The 17299-nt window shown below is 41.3% G+C and overlaps 1 protein-coding gene across 2 annotated transcripts in view; it reads right to left on the bottom strand.

The window, feature by feature from the left end:
• CRIM1 (cysteine rich transmembrane BMP regulator 1) overlaps positions 1-17299 on the bottom strand; it is a 186595-nt gene that overhangs the window by 165592 nt on the left and 3704 nt on the right. For both annotated transcript variants that reach the window (XM_080408924.1, XM_080408923.1), the window contains exon 2: positions 6268-6441. In XM_080408924.1, coding sequence (XP_080265050.1) covers positions 6268-6441 — 174 coding nt within the window. The remainder of the gene's footprint in view (positions 1-6267; positions 6442-17299) is intronic.

Genomic DNA, 17299 nt, shown 5'->3' with positions numbered 1-17299 from the left:
CTAGTTTTTCAGCATAGCTGCAGCCATTAAGACCACACAAGTGAAGTTTAACACAAAATCAGACTCAACAACAACCAAACAAGCATTCAGAATAAAATTACCTTCTCATATTTGTTATTCCAGGACTGGTCTAACAGGTACTGCAACATTTGCCAGCATAAAGTTATTCAGTTACATGTAAAAAATAAAGGAATGCAATGAGTATGTTGCAATAAGCGGGCTTAATAGATGCCAGTGATTTAAAAGGCCTTTTTCTTTCACCTATGAAGGACAGCAGTGAATAGCTCAGAAAGGTGCAAGCCAGGTAGCCAAGAAGCAACTCTTAAAATAGCAGTTTCAATAACTTAGTACCAGCAGCAGGTTTTACATGCAAAGATGCAACTGAAGGGTGTCTATTTACCTAAAGCATTAAATGCATCTTTCATTGAAGAAGGTAGAAAATTATCCTTCACATATATTCTGAATAAAGACAGGGGTTAACTTTTGACATGGAAAATGCTCACGCTTTTGTAGAGCATGAACTGATAAAGAAAGTCAATTGGTTTCTCTGCTTTAAGAGCCCAAGTGTACACTGAGAGAACGTGACACAAAACCACCACCTTTGCTACGACCAGTGGCACTTAGGCTCTCCATAATACTTGAGAAAACTTTATCTGTGTGTCACACCAGTCCCTGGTATCATCAAAACAAACACAGCTGCTGAATTATATTAAAGCAGCAAACTAGTACCAGGAAGTTTCTCGTCTTTGCAAGAATCAGCAGACTGAATTTTTTAGTAAATGCAGTCGAAGAGATCCCATCCTGAAGTACAGCCCACCTAGTGAAAGCCTGGATGCTTCTGATCCACAACTCTTCCCTCACTTCCCAGAGAGGGGAGAGGAGAGCTGTTCCAGCAGGGTATGGTTGTTAAAGGAACAAGTTACCACTGCAAAGACCTGCTGCTGCCTCTGAAGGGGGATGGCGGCAGGGCACACCGCCGTCCCACCAGCAGCTTGTGGCAGCACAGACCCTGACCTGCTCTGGGAGAGTAGGAGGAAGAAGAGCAGGCTCAAGGACATACTTCGGTTCCTATTCTTTAAAGCTCTGCTGGGCCATCTGAACTGCTGCCAGAGTCTAGCACAGAGGGAAAGAAAGAAGATGCCAGAACAGGAGAGTTGTAATGAAATTACTGAGGCTGGGTCATGTCAGACACTGACTTCCTAGTGACTCTTCATACATGCTAGGCAAGCTTGCAAGGTACGTGGTCTGGCACAACACAAGTTTTCAATGCTACTACCTACCAGTGCCCTGCAAATGTACCTTGATTAAAAAAAAAAAAAAAAAAAAAAACCAAACAAAAAAACCCCACACAACTTTCTCCGCCACTTCCCTCACCCCCAATCCTCAGTGTCTCACGCAAAGTCTGAAGAACTGACTCTTCTGTACTGTCCACAGCTAAATCTTAGCAGATCACGACTACAAGAATGTGTCGATGCAGCTTATTAGACTTAAGCCTGTTACTGTGGCTCAGCAGACAGATGGCATCTCATCGCTTTTCACCCTCTGGCCGTGTTTTCCACAGTCCACTCCAACAGCCCAAGTTCAACCAAACTGTCATCGTTAGCAGTCTCTTGAATAGAGACAAGCTTTCCAAGTTCAAGAACACAGGATTTCCTGAGCCATATCAGAGCAGGCACTCATCAAGACAATAACCAAAAAAGCTTTTCAAATAACAACAACAAAAACCCAACACAGGAATCTATTATTACTTAGGTACGCGATAGCTTTTCCAGACAGTTTCTTTCTAGCCCCAAATATGTGTATTTCCTCACAGTAGGATGGTTCGTGACCTCCTTGCAAATCGTGTATATAGTAAGTCGCTGACGGCCCATACAGGGAAGCAGACACTTTAAGCCTGGTAATAGAGCTGGGAGACCTCTAAGGCCTCAGCATGCTTTACACTATGTGGTACTCTACGTGAGTAACAAGTCTTTGAACATTTGCAATACATCTACACGAAGATTAGTTAGAAGTTAGCTACCAAGTTCTATGACAAAACCAATCCTTCCAAATGTATCCAACCCTATCTGCCCAGGAAAACAAGGGCACGGGGCGGGGGTGACAAGGGCATTCAGTACCGGTATGACCGAGACCCCACACCAGCCTCTCAGTCCTTTCTTGCAAATAGTCCTTTCTTTGCAAATAAAAAAAATAGGTTTTTTTCAGCACCCCTACAGAAGTTACATGCATTTGGGTAGAGATTAAAGCAGACTCTCCTCATTACAGGCCATCCCAGTCAGGGCAGAGCAAGGCTCTGGGAGACAAAATCAAGAACATGGCTTTCAGGCCCTGTCAGTGCCACCTACACCACACAACGTCAGAGCCCCTGCAGCCCAATTTTGGGAAGGAAGGACAGATAAAGTTACCCTATTTGCCTCATGTAGCTTGTTTAAGTGAACTGGGGTGCAAACGGGATGAAATAGGTAGGCAAAGAAAGCAAGACAAGGAGGTAGAAAAAGGTAAAAATAGAATGCAATATGAGGAGCCCAGGAAGGCAGGCAGACACAAGCCGACAGGGAAAGATCCTATACCAAGGTAACAAGAAAAACTTTGGGTTAGCTGGGTAAGCAAGCTAGAACTGACATCAAGCCCAGAAGGGAAGACCACACACAGCCTGAAAAGCTTCAGTATAAGACAAACTAGATACAAAAGGAAGATGACTGGAGAGGCACTTGAAAGGCAAGGCGTGAGCGCAAAGAGACAGAAGAAACCAGAGCACATGCAAAAGCCCCGACCCCTTAAGCACATACACATTCGTATCTGGAGATGGTACTTCAGATTTCAGCTTACCACTTGTTATTTGCCAGGTCATGCTTACGGAACGGATTCTACACCTGCAGGCAGAGGCAGCCATACAGGTTGATAGAGCTGGCACCTACAGCTAACGCTATGCACTGGCACCAGCACCTCCTGTGCACAGACCTACGTATACTTAGTATGGTTCAGGCAGCCTAAATACATCCTTCCTTCTTCTTTCAAGGAAAGAAGAACAGCAACAAAAGAATAATCCAACAAAACAAAAGAAAAAAAAAAGAAAAAAAGGAGATAGAAAGAAAGAAAAGCCACAGAATTCATTTTAATCAGAACAAGCAAACCACACTGACCTAGCACCACTGGCCTCTATAACCGCCTTGCCTCAACTGCTCAGGAAACTGAAAGATGGCTCCTCAGTTAAATGAATTTATACAGCCCAAGACAATTTGTCATAGCTATGCAACTTTAATGAAATTCCTTCAGCCAGAGTTTCTCTAGATGCCATTGTATACTAATTTTCTAGGTTCCAATTAGTCAAATACTCTGTAAAGTTAAAAAAGTTCCCTTGGTAGGACCTTCTCCCTTCCCAATTACCTCCATAATTAGAAGGAAGGCTACCTGACCCCTTTTTCCCCTCAGCAGTATGGGGTTAAGTATCTTCCCTTGCCTCAGTTGTGTTATGGAAGTTCAACAACATGTGAATGACACACAAACTTATAATGAATATCAAAATCTTGCAGAGTGACACATGTCACTGAACAACACAAAGCATTTTCAATTATTTAGTAAGTATCCTCAAAGTAGAAAATACACAGAAGTAGCTGCTTAGATGGCACTTTTCTTCTAAGTTTACTTGAGAAACTCTGATCATGGCACATGGCACAGATGGGTATCATTCAGGTGCTCAACTTATATCTTTTTAATCACACTGTGCATTTAATTACCATATCAAGTCTGGTGAGGAAAGGGACATTAAGACTACCCTCTCTTGGTCTTACTTTCCATGCCAGTGGATTCTATTAAGAGTATTTCAAGATCTGAATTACTATTTTCAAATCTTCCTGCTGTTATCTTCAACAGACAAGCCAAGAGTAAAGTACACATCAGTACTTTGGATTTCAGGAAAATCTTAGACATATTTAACTGATCTTATGAATCACTCCTTTTTACACGATAATACAGTTTAGGACTTAACTTGCCTTAAAGAAACTGAAAGATTTCTTTGTTTTAACATGCTCAAAGAGCCTGTTTTGTTTAATGCCCAAGCATGTTTCAGGTAGACTTTCCAAATGGATCAAATCAACTTCTAGGCTTTAAATTTTGAAAGCCTGAAATACTCAAACAGCAAATAGCAGCTCAGACACACCAAAGTACCTATCCCATTCTACCCAAGAGACTTGGCTTGCTTACTGAATAGGGATGTGGCAAGCACGAGGGGAGAAAGTTACTCTTCTTTTCCATTAGCTTAGGTACAGGATGAAGCATTAATTGAGTTTTAATTACCAAAACAAGTAATGCATTTAAGGAAACAGCCTCCATAAGCAGTTATGATTCAATCCCCAATCCTATTTCGAGAAAGAGGGATAAGCATTTACAGTGCAAAACACAGCAGGCAGACTTAACTGACTACTGCTGTCAAATGCAGACAAATCAAAGTTATGCTATGACTTCTGCCCTTCTGTTAGGAAATATGGATGGCTTTAACTTCAAACATTCCTCAGTGGCAGGGTTTGATAGTCTGAGGATTCAAATGCAAATTCACATCCTTATGAGTAAAAGCTGGACTGTTCTAATACTCAAGGTCTAACTGCCAGATTTCTGATACATAAGGGTATCGTTGTTGTTTTATCACTATCTTTCCTACCTGTGAAGGATTAAAAATCAACGTGTCCTAAACTCTTCTAATATAGTCTGAGGTTTTGGAAGAACATCCTCCACGTTACGCCCAGAAAAGAAATAAAACCAAGAAAATGAAAACAAAAAAGAAAAGTACACCTCTGAAAAACAATCGCACCATCACTGTCATGCCAGTTTACATGTAGCATATTGTTACCACCTGGCTAAGCTCAAAAGGCAGCTCTTTTTAAAATGCCACTTTAGCCGAAACAAGCAGTTGCTGAAGGCAAGTTACTCACAACCTGCTTTAGCTATACTATTCCACTAAACTTAAGTCCATTTCTTCCAAGCCTGCAAAAAACAAAAAGGCATCCCACAACAGATTTTTAGCAAGTTAAACACATGATAAATTGTCATGCCATTAGAGTCCTGCTGAACTACTACAGACTTAGTCACACATTCACCAATAAAAATAGAAGTAGTAAGGTTATTTAAGAACCCATATACGCTACTGCCCACTACTGCAACAACAAACAAGAGGCCGGAGGTTGTGCCTCTCCTCTTCCTAGACCTACAAAACAACACAAACCCACGCAATGCACTTGGTCATGACATCAGTCACTACAGGCGTACAATGATAACAAACATACTTCCACCAGCTGCATTTTTCTCACAAGATCTCCTTGGTTAATGTCTGTAGCTCAAACCCACTTTTCTTATCACAAAAGGACTACAACAGATGACATCAGATCACACCTCCTTAACTCAAAGATAGCAACTTTAAATATGGTTAGTAGCCTTATAAATACATTTACTTTTGCAATATGACTTTAAACCAATGTTTAAAGTCATTAAGCAGGTTCACACTACTAATCAACTTTTGCATGTTCCTGGACACTTTGGAAAATAAACAGTAATTACAGCATCATATAAAGGACCCAAGATCAAAGCTTTGATAGCTGTTCAAAACAGTCCTAGAAACACATCGTGGGAATTGAATTCCGACTGAATTTTTTTGGGCGAACTCATTTCCAGTTCAGCCATAAGCAACAAAAAAAGCCAAAAAAAACCCCAGACAAAACCCCATCATGTATCTGTGCAGTAGCATAAACGTATGTGGCGTAATGCAAGTCTAATCAAAGGAACACAAACTGAAAAATATGAGCATTAAAGTAATGCTACGTTATGTAAACCTAAAGAAATAACAATTCATGCATTCATACAAGAAAACATACAAGCATAACCAACAACTACTCCTTTTTCTATGCCTTTGCTAACACAATCCACTGTGATTATTCATGGTTCAGTCATATATCAATACATCTAAAGAGAGTTTTCCCCACTGCTTTTCAGCCAAAGATGCGCTACGGTAGCTATCATGAACTATAAACAGAACTGGTTTAGTCTTAAAATCTGAAAACACATAGAGTATTAGCTTCTTCCAAACCTACACATTCAGAAGACCAAGCTTACTGAAATCCTATCTTCCTTTAAAACATACAACTGTCTTCTGAAAAGTGCAAGACCACAGGTATCTGAAACCACCCAGGTCATGCTAAAACACGTTAAACTAGACCCTAGCTTTTCATCAAATGCACAAAAAAATTACTAACTGAATTACGGAAGACAAGTGCTTACCTTCAATCCTTTTTAAGGCCGACAGGCAAGTATCCCGGCTTGGAAATTCAAACGGATTATTACAGGTCCGAATGGTGTCACATTTACATTTCCCGTTGATTATGTTACAACCTGTTATAAGGTTTTCATTGCATGGTTCAAATCCAAGAAGCTGATCATCATCCCAGTTTTCATCTAAAATAAACAAAAAAACTCACTCACTATTGGATTTTGGCTGTAGCATATAAATTCAGCGGCTTTGGAGTTGGGTGCGATCTACTTGGAGTTCAACAGTGCTAAACAGAAGATAACACATTAAAAAAAATAATGGATTAATCTAAACTGTGGGGTTTGCCAAATACCATGTTTTGCAGCTGTTCTATTGCCCATTTTGCTACAGCTACTGGCATTGTTTACTTCCATCTGTATGAAAAACTATGATGTCTCAGGGAAATGCATCGCTGTAGTACAAATGACTGCTATTCTAACTGAAATAACTTTTGCAGATACTTGAAGTTATATTTATCATGGAAGTGAGAATGCTGGACAGAATCTGCAGCTGTTACAGAAGTCAAAATTGAGTCAGAAAGAGAGCATTTTTAAACCCGATTAAAAATACATCACATAGAATTCACTCCACAGAGATAACTTTTTCATTACAAAAATACTGCAAGATGCCAGGCCTCCAATTCTGTAATATAACCAAAAGTGATTTTTCCAGCACTCCTGGACTGCCATCCACCCTCTAGGAGAATTGCTCAAGCACATCACGCTCCTTGCTGTCAAGGGGCGGAGGGATAGCTGGGCCGGAACGAGTCTTTCTGCTCAAATAATTCTGCTTCTTTCCAATGAGTCCCGTCAAACATGTGTAATTGATGTTCCCACTGCACAGCTGCCCATTTCCCTTTTAGAAGGAGGCTACACGCAACAAGATGCTCCACTCCACCACCCCACCACCCCACCCCACCCCCGTCCAGGAAGCGATAAATCCAGTTGGTAGAGTTCCACCAAGATTACCAGTCGTACAAGATCTCAGCTTCCTTAGGTCAAGTGCACACCCAGCAACATCCCACCAAAGCAGAAGTTTAAGCAAGACATGTGCTTTTTATGCAAGATTCAAGAAAATAAACTAGTCATTAGGTATTCTTCGCTACAGAGCACCAGATCATTTTCTAACCTGGTCTGTCTACCAAAACAAGTACCACAAAATATTCACACAGAAAGTCCACTGGCTTCTAGTAATGACAAAAGAAACACACATTTATTATCAATCTTTACATCCTCATATTCCACAGCAGCTTTCACGTCACACCTTCTGGTAGGTTCACCGCAATTTTAATATACACTACCAACAAGCAAATTTCTGATACAGATCCTGCCAAGAAACACCTGAAAAAAAAAAAAAAACCAAACAACCCAACAGATAAACATCTTCCAGCTATGAAGGGGGGGGGGGGGGGGGTGTTGGTTTTGGGGTTATCAGAAGTGTCCTCCAGTATGGGAGGCCACAGCCAAACACAAACTCTTTGTCATTTATAGCCTGACACTCAAAAGAAGTCTAAAAACCAGTAGTAAATAACAGTGTACACACATACACACACACTCTGGGGTTGACATGCAAGTACTGTCCGCTCTAAGAAACATGCAGAACATGCACTAACCTGCAGGTTTTCCCATTTGGGGGAAACACCTGGAAAAAGCCGTTTACCTATCAAGTACTGTACATGAGCTACAGAAAGTGCCACAGCCAACTCTCTTTGTATGTTTCTCCCTGTACAACTACTTGCTTGCTTTCTGTTGTAAGTCAACAGAGTACCCTGCTGACAAAAAGCACCAAATAAAAACCAGGTCGATTTTAGACATAACGAAGGGAACTTCCATGGGAACCCCATGGCTCTTCTACTCCATAAAAACAGCAGAGGAAGGGCAGTCATTAACCCCAGGAAGTAATTTGTCTTTTTTTTTTTTTTCTTTTTTTTAGTTAAAGTTCATCTATCATCCCATACAACAACTGTATCAATAAAAGCCAAAGGAAGCGTAGAAGTTCCTGAAGAGAAACTATTAAAATTCTTCCAAGAAAAGATGCCGCTTCAGTAACGCTTGGGACACTTGGGACACTTTCATTGTGAGGAGGCCACGCATGCAGAGGGAGAAAAAAAAAAAATCATGAGAATTTGGAGAACAATAATACATCCTGTTTTCGAGAAGCCGGAATACCGCCTGGACAATTTGTATTTTACAAATCACAGCAGTAATCCACGTAATGACAGGAACAAAAGAGGCTATAGTTACACTCCAAGACTTGGTGTTTCCAATTCTATAACCACAGGGACCACAGCTTCATCCAGATTGGTCTGCTCAATGATCTTAAGAAAACTGTTTGAATCATTCCTTGTTTCTGACACATAGGCTTTCCTCCCCTACCGCTGTGGACAGGCTGGCCCCCCCTCCCCAGAGCTGCTCTGCCCACCAGCTCCCCGAGACCAGCGTAGTGCAGACAGGTGGAGCCCACAGACGGGGATGACAGCACGCTTTTGCTTTTCCAGCACACCAGTTCAGAGCAGTTCTGTGTCTCTGCCCGGTGGCATTTCAGCAACTAGATCTTTTCAAGGCTGACAGAGACCAGCGGGATGCCTGTTACACAGGAGCTGCTCACCGCCCGTAAGGTGGTACCCACCTGGCATGGGCAGCAGGGCTGTTCCTCGCTCACGGCAGGACGCCTCGATGCAGATCCACCACACGCTGTAGCACTGCCCAAAACATTATGTCACTTCCAGGACAGGTTAGTGTTTGATATCTCGCCTGCCACCTCTCATGGCTTTTCGGATGGGAACAGAAGAGAAGGTACATACGAAGCGCACGCCCCAGTACTAGGTACACTTGAAATCTTCGGTGCCACAGCCCCCAAATTAGCTTGGTAGCCATTAAGAGGACAGGAGAGAAGAGAAATCCCTCAGTAATAATTGCAAGCTATACATCTAACAGCTGAATCTTGAATCATTCAGACAGGAAGAATACAAATCCAGTTCCAGCCTGAACATCTTTTGCCAGTCTGCTTTTCACACCATTTTGTCTAGAAATACGATTGCTATCAATAAAGGAACAAACATGTCATAAGAAGAGAGCTTATTTTAGTTTAGTAAATCAATGCAGTCCAGCATGATCTTTCATGCAGACTTAAGACTCCTTTTGCTAGTCTATTTTGGCCATTTTTTCAACAGAATCTTAAGGTCCCATTAAATGAGTACTTGTTTACTACAAAGTAAACCCTCAGAAGTCATATAAGTATAGGCAGAACAAAACTCCTTGGTACAAAAGGTACAACCACATGAGAGCACTCGCATGAGCTAAAGGGATGAATCCTGTGTCCCACTGCAATGCAAAGCTTTAGTTACTTGATGCGAAGGCGTCTAGTGCTGTGCTTGATGCAGGTAAGCGGTCATCCAGTAGTACAGCATTGCTTCTTCCTTTAAAGGTCAGCAGTATTTCAGCTGATAATGGAAACATGTCTTGAACAAAGTCTAGGCTCCGTGAAGCATATAACCTAGCCTCTATTACTCCTGAGATAATCATGTCCTGTGGACTATTCCGAAAAACAAACTTTTACACACCAGTAATCTGGAGACCTGGGACAGTTCATGAACAATTTCAGACTGCAGAAGCATTTTCCTGCATGCTGTTTGACCTCCTCTATGGCTTCCTTCTAAGAAGAGTGCTCTTTCATGCGTACCTCTCAGAAATCTGGATGATATGAAGGAAGAAACTGAGATTTAATCATTTGTGAACGCTTTACTTCTCTGCAAGCAGGGTTGACAAAACCCAAATGTAAGAATCTAAGAGCCTCTCAAGCTTCGGTATGCACATCTTATCCACTAGCTGACTTCAAGGACATTTAAAAATATGAAAAACCAAGTAGGTGTTTAACATTCTTGAGTTTTTACACACAATCCAGCTGAAAAGCAGACCAAGTAAACTGTTAGTTTTCATCCAAACTGATCTCAGTTTAGCTGCGCTTTCCACCATCTCTGTGCTGGCATGACCAGGTAGGGGCAAAAAAGGGACGGGCCACTCTTTTTAGTAGTCTTGAGCTGACGTTGGATTGTTATATAGCCACTCAACTACCTATTGTACACTGTCTAGAAGTGGTTCCCATGTTCCCATCAGGCCGATAGCTATAGCTCAGAAATCACTCTTTCAAATCATGTCTACCTACATGCATTTCTTCACTCCTTCCAACTCATTCAGGCAAGTTTCCTTTTCAGCCAGTAAAGCAGTTCTGCATTTACTGAGACCAAAAAGTTAAGCCTTGGACATAGCTGGGGTTTTTTTCATTCTTTTAAGTGTGCTTTCATACCATCAGGAAAGCATGTGAGGGGAGGCATCGCATTAATTCCAAATCTTTTCCATTTTCTTCCATCATTCATATATCACTTGCTTTCTGCAAAGCAAACGTTTCAGCTTGCTAACAGTTCAAGTGCTGCTCTGGGTTGCTGAACTCCCGAGACCTGTCATAGCATGCAGCTAGAGTAGGGAAGAGGATTAAGGCATTAACAAGTTGAGCAAGAGGTCCTTAAACAACAGGTCCAGTCTGGGAAACATGCCTCTGGTAAGCAGCATTCCATCACTTCTTCCATGCCAAATCCCACATACCAGCACTCAGAACACAGCAGCACAGCAGCATGCAAGGCACGATGCTCAGGACTGAAGCATTTACATCTTCTTCACCTGAACAGCTGCTCATGTTTCCAGAAAAGCATGCAACTATGAGAAACTAACTTAGAGCCTTATTTTACTGTGCGTTTATAAAGTACACAGCAGCTCACTATAGTTGCAATTGTTGTCCCCATATGCAAAGGAGCATCTCAAAACAGGTGCAAGTTAAAAGTACAAGGAAAGACCTTTTAAGAGGCTCCTTCTTCCCTGCTTAAATTTTTTGCTTTCCCTTCCTTTGAGTTCCCAATTCCTTCTGCCTGCCACAAAATCTTCTCTTTTGTGCCCCAACCCTTCTCTTCCTTTCTGGACATTTAATTAATATCAGCTACTGTTCGGAAAACCATATACTGTTTTCCTTCACTGTTTATAAAGATAATGCATCACCTCAAACCAGCAAGCAACATGCTGGAATAGTCACTAAATTATCACTGCTGAACATTAATATACAAGCACTGCACCCACAATAATCTTAAATTCCAAGTTGGGGGAGTAGGGGTGGTGGTAAACATAACTGGAGTGAATTGAGTGAACTCCCATAATTCACACTTAAGCGCAGCATGTTCCTCAGCTATGTCTGCCTGTTTAAAGCGTGACAGGCAGGTTCTCAGGATACTGAAAGAGCAAGGAGACCATCAAATACAGTGCTGATCTGAAAATGAAATAAAGTCACATCTTACAGACTCTTGCATCCTTTTAAATCCTGCATTTGAAGAAGAGAGAACGGGTTTCACAGTGACACAGAAGTGATCACTACTGGGACTGATACTGCCCTATGGGAAAGGGAGGGGGGGGAACCTTTCAGAAGCTTCTCCATCAATTCAGACCCAAGGTCTGAGCCACACCACTCCCACACACTGGGATACACAACAGCATTTTCAAATCAGTGGTATTCATTAAGATGGTATGAGACTCTGAAAAGATTCTACAGACTTTCTAAAATAAAAAAAAGGAAATACTTCTTGCCAGTAAGCTTTGGCTTCTCTTTGAACAGGAAAAAAAAGAACGATGGAAAGGAAATTCATGTTTTGGAGGAGCTGAACAATAGAACTGACTAATCACCACTAAAGAATGCTTGAAACCCAGCCCCAGACCTTGAAAAGCGGCAGAAGGGAAGGCTAGCCTTGAAGTGAGTTTGAGCTCATGTACTGGCTGCAATCCTCTCCCCTCTCCCAACTTACTCTGTCAGTGAAGCCATGAACTGGGGACCAGCGCTGGCAGAAACTTTTATGGTAAAACACCCAGCTGAGAGTTTTATGATAAAGCAGTTTTCCCACCTTCTGGAAGGGTGCACTTTCCAAAATCAAAGCTTTATGTGAAATGTGCATCAGTACAACAGGGTTTTGCTGCCTCCTGATAAAATTTCTAGTCAAAGCTAGACAGCAAAACCACACCATAACATTTAGATACCTCAGGAACACCATACGTGTAAGGCTTGTCTCAAATCTGACTGCCTGATTTATCTTATTCAAGAGTGTGTATCTCAGGTGATTCCCTGGTATAGCGAGACAGATTTTCACTGCAGCAGCTCTGCATGTGTCTCAAGGCAGTTATTTCATACTAAGGAATGCAGAAAGTATTTAAACAAACCAGCTTTCCACATAATTATCAGAAACTCCACAATAGCCATAAGGAAAGCAATGAGATAAATGGAAGTGTTAAGCAAACCACATGACATAGACAACTATTTCAAGTGTTATAGTTTTCCCTTGCCCACACTGCCTGCAATATTTCAGTTCTCCAGGTACCACCCCCCATTCCCGCAACAAGACTGGATGCTATGTCCAATAGCCTTCTGTCCCAAAAATGTTTGGAAATAATAAGGAATTAGTTTTGAAGTCTGACCCCTAGACATTTAAGCATCTGAAAAAGAGACTTACAAGTGAGTTATTTCAATCTTATGACCAGAATCATGTCTTCTTTGTAAATAGTTGACTGAAAATACTACGCGGTGTCCCAGGGTTTAATGGGTCAGCCACAGCCTCTGCCAGTACTCCCTTGATTAGAATGAGCACGGACAGCAGAGTTTCAGCTGTCCCAGCAGATTTTTCTTCTAGCTCTAGAAAACTCTTTAAAAAAAAAATATATGCTAAAGCTTCAGCAAAGGGCCAAACCATCATACCCATTTTCCAAAGGTGGATAAAATTCCAATTCTTTTCTCAAGTTGCACTCTGTACCTACACTCTTCAGAAGCCTGCGTGTACAGCAGCACGCACCAGCTGCATTGCAAACAAGTAAGCTGGCCGGTAGCTTGCACAAGCTGCTCAGCAGAGGCAAAGCTGACAGGAGGAGGAAGAAGTTTTGCCTAAGACAAATTCTGGAACAGAGATATGAATAAAGCAACCTATACCACGAGCAGCTCAAACTACTGGAAGAAACCTGATATCCTAAACCTTTTGCCACTTTCTCCCCCCAGTCATTAGTGCAGCATCACTGAACGCCAGAATTGCAGGATGGTTCAAAGGAATTACACCTGATTTCTGAAGTCACAGAAGACTACAGGAAAATCTCTACATACCCTGGATTTAGAATTAACATCAAGGCTTTTTCCTTTTTCTAAAGCTTAACTTGGACATCAAGTTGAGTGCGTCTGTTATCAAAGTAGCACATTTTACTTTAGCAGATGTAATACCATTATCAGTATGACCCCAGCTCTTTATCCACAGACCATCAGTGAGGGGAAGAAAAACCTCCACATACATTCATCCAACCTTTCTAAAAAGTCCTGAACAGAGCGCAACACAGGCTGCAGCAAAACACTGAAGTTTAATTAGTTTCAAGGATAAGGGACCCAAGAGAATGGTCTCTCTCTGATTCAGAAAGATTACACTTGCTAGATCTTTCACTAATTAAAAAAAACACCTGAAGCCTATCACTGTCAAGACAGCTGGCTCTATAAGGCTTAAAGTTTTGGAAATGAGTAAGAACATAGGAATGAGTGCCTGCCTGTGAGCCAGTGCTTTCCCTCCTGTCCACAACCCTATGCTCTCCAGTTTGTTTTCTTATTGAAATACTTGCATGCTCATGACCCTCAAGGTGTTAACATGATTTGCAGGTGCTGAAGTAAAGTTCCCAGTATACCCAGTGAAAGCTGCTGGGGAGCTAATATTGCCTCTGGTAAAGGCAGTGAACTGCTTTCATTCATCTCAATACATTCTTAAGGGCTTATTCCCCCCAAACGTGGCCAAACTAGTCTGCTTAGACTAGAGCTCCCTCAGGGACCCTCTTCTGACTCAGATGCTTATGTGGAATTTTATCTAGTTTGTATAAAGGCTGTCTTCCCATGTTAGTTTATACTGCTAAGTTTCTCCATATACGTAAGTCTTCTGTGTCAGTATCCGTCATTTTCCAAACTACATGCGTAAATACCAAAAGGGAGAGTTAAAACATAATCTTGCCAGACTACACAACTGGTGTCACCTGAAGTCTCAGGCAAAACTCTGAATTCACCATATCCAAGTTTACATTCCCTGTGGATTAAATGCATTCGCAAATGAAAGTGGTTTACAAGTCACAAGAGACATTTAATAGGTCACTTCTACAAAGCATTTGATCCATTAAAACAGAGAAACATTTGGTCCTGTCTGCAAGATGCTGTAAACTTTATGCATTGAGATGAAGAATCCTTGAGGGGAGGCAGAGGAAGGAGGGCAAGAGGAAGGCATTTTTGAGCCATACTAATGGATTCATTATTGCATAATATGCCTGCCAGTCAAATGACATGTTGGTTGACTAAGTACTACACAAGAAATTAAATTATGCAAGTATTCTTGAATCAGCTGGAGGGTGCTTAAACCAGCAAACATGCCTAGGAGTACAGAAATTACTATTTGACAAGTTTGAAGGTAGTTTAAAAATAAAAAATAAGAATCTTTATACGCAGCATGATTCTAGGGAATCTGATGAAATAACCATTTTCTTCAGGGAAAAATTCACTTCAGCAGAGGATGCTTGACATACAGTCATGTGAAATCAAATGGTTAAAAAAAATAAAAATAAATAAAACCGTATTCCTCTTAAGAGATGTGTAGTCATTCAGCCTATCCACAGTGATATTTCCAGTTTTAAACTGCGCTGATCCACAAAAAGCAAAAGCCTACCAATTCCTGTATCAATATCCCTCCTCCTATCTGTTTGAGTTTTCCATTTAATTTCTGTTGAAATAGTGGAACCAAGTGATTTCTAAAATAGAAACATGATGCCCAGAAACAGAAAGGAAACCATTTCCAAGTCAAATACGCACCTGATCTAATTCAAATTCCATGCCATACTCAAAGATGCATGCTTTTACTGATGTTGTGATTTTGGCATTGACACAAGACAGAGTAGAAATAGCTTAGAAATCACCCAGCCTGTGCCTATGAAGTCAGCGTGTGCCTAGGAAGTGTTTTCTAGGGGGTAGGGAAAGGGTCTGTTAAATACGTTAAATTAAAAAAACCCTGTTAAATATGGTCAAGACTAGCACATGAGAAGCTGAACATTCACCAGAGAATTAGTTCTCATTCCAGTTTCACAAGTTCAGTAATTTTCGTGATAGTTTTTTTTTGACACCATGAATAACTTTTACATACACACACACAAAAAAAAAAAAAAAAGAAGTCTGGATTGCTGACACCCTTTGAACCAAGTATTTTGACTGTCTTCATGCCAACAATCATTTAGTGCATCACTTAATAATGATTAAGTCCCAGACTTAATCATCAGTACTAACATGCGATGTTAGCGGAGGAAGTCCTGTGTACACACATCAGAACTATTTGGACATCTCCCTAGCCACTCAGAGTAAGATAAAAACCCAAACAAACAAAAAGTTAAGGTATCTGGGCAACACTGCTCCAGTCAAACAGATATAAACAACCAGGTTACCCACATGTGACTTCTAAATTAACTGAACTTCAGTAACTCTTACTCAAAGCAAAATACTACCTGATCTTTAGGGGTCTGGACCGCATCATGGGCAAAAAGCCAAGCATGTTGTATAGAAGTCTGTCTCGAGAGAAAGCATCATGTGCTATGCTTTGGGTCCATGACCCATTAGCTACAGGGCATGGGTCTGAAGACAACTGAAAACAAGTTTCTCCCAAGGGTACTAGCTACAGAAGTTACAAGAAGCAGCACCACTTATGGTAAAATTACTAGCAACAATTTTTTTTTTTTTTTAAAAAAAAAAAGCTAAGTTTTCAAAGTTTCCTTTCCTCTCATCAGCTCCAGGTTCTCTGCAGTTTGGTTACATACAGTATAGTGTGCCCTTACACATCATACTCTAGCACAGGTTTCTACAGGAGGAAAATTAATCCACAGTAGGCTTCATGGTGCACGGGGGGGGGGACGGGACGGGACACGACATGACACCCAAGTTCTCGCTGCTTGTCCCAACAAAGAGTCAGACAGACAGTAATGCTCCAAGCTCCCCAAAAGATGCAGTTCAGTAGAAGAGTGGATATTAGGAAGAAATTCTTCACTGAAAGGTTTGTCAAGCATTGGAAGGGCCTGTCCAGGGAAGCGGTTAAGCCACCATCCCTTGAGGTATTCAAAAGACAAGTAAATGTGGTGCTCAGGGACATGGTTCAGTGGTGGGCTTGGCAGTGTTAGGTTTATGGTTGGACTCAATGATCTTAAAGGTCTTTTCCAACCTAAACGATTCGATGATTCTAAGATACCAGGACTAGCCACAGCAGGACAAGCTACTACCATCCTCCTAGATGATTAACACGAACACATATACTTCCTCATACTTGCCTCAAGTCTGCTATAGCAGCTTTCTCCTGGTCCTGAGGGAACCCTAGTTCAGAACCTACACAATAAGCAGACAAGTCTCAAGTACTCAAGGCAAGCCTTATACTACCTACCATCAGCAAAAAGAATATAGCAGTAACTGTATTCATCCCCCCAAAAAGAACCCCAACCTCCACCAAAAGAACACACCAAAACAAACAAAGCACTGTATGTTACTAATAAGTTACTGGAGCAGAAATACCTTCTTTCAATGACTACATAGAGTTTAATTCATATGGAAGTATGTTCTGAAAGGAACACAAGGACAGTGTGAGACTAGCAGTTCTGTTAACTGTGCATTTCAAATATATTGTGAAAAGTTATGTTTCTATTACACAGTTAAAAATAATTTCAGCTCAGCTCATTTTCAGTGTTATTTTACTTGCTACTGTTATGCCTTAGAAGAGCTGAGCAAAGCAATCAAGGCCTCTTCATCTAATAGCACCAGAAATTGGCGAAGTGTTGAAACAGACAAGAGAGTCATCACACGAAATACCTTCAGAGTAACCGAACTTCTCTGGCAGAGCTTTTCCAAGGCTTTCTGACACGCCAGAAAGCAGGAGCCGTG

Source organism: Falco punctatus (genome assembly GCF_963210335.1).
Source record: "Falco punctatus genome assembly, chromosome: 12".
NCBI classification, from domain to species: domain Eukaryota; kingdom Metazoa; phylum Chordata; class Aves; order Falconiformes; family Falconidae; genus Falco; species Falco punctatus.
The sequence above is the reverse complement of the archived record's forward strand: the minus strand, read 5'-3'. Positions and strand labels throughout refer to the sequence as shown.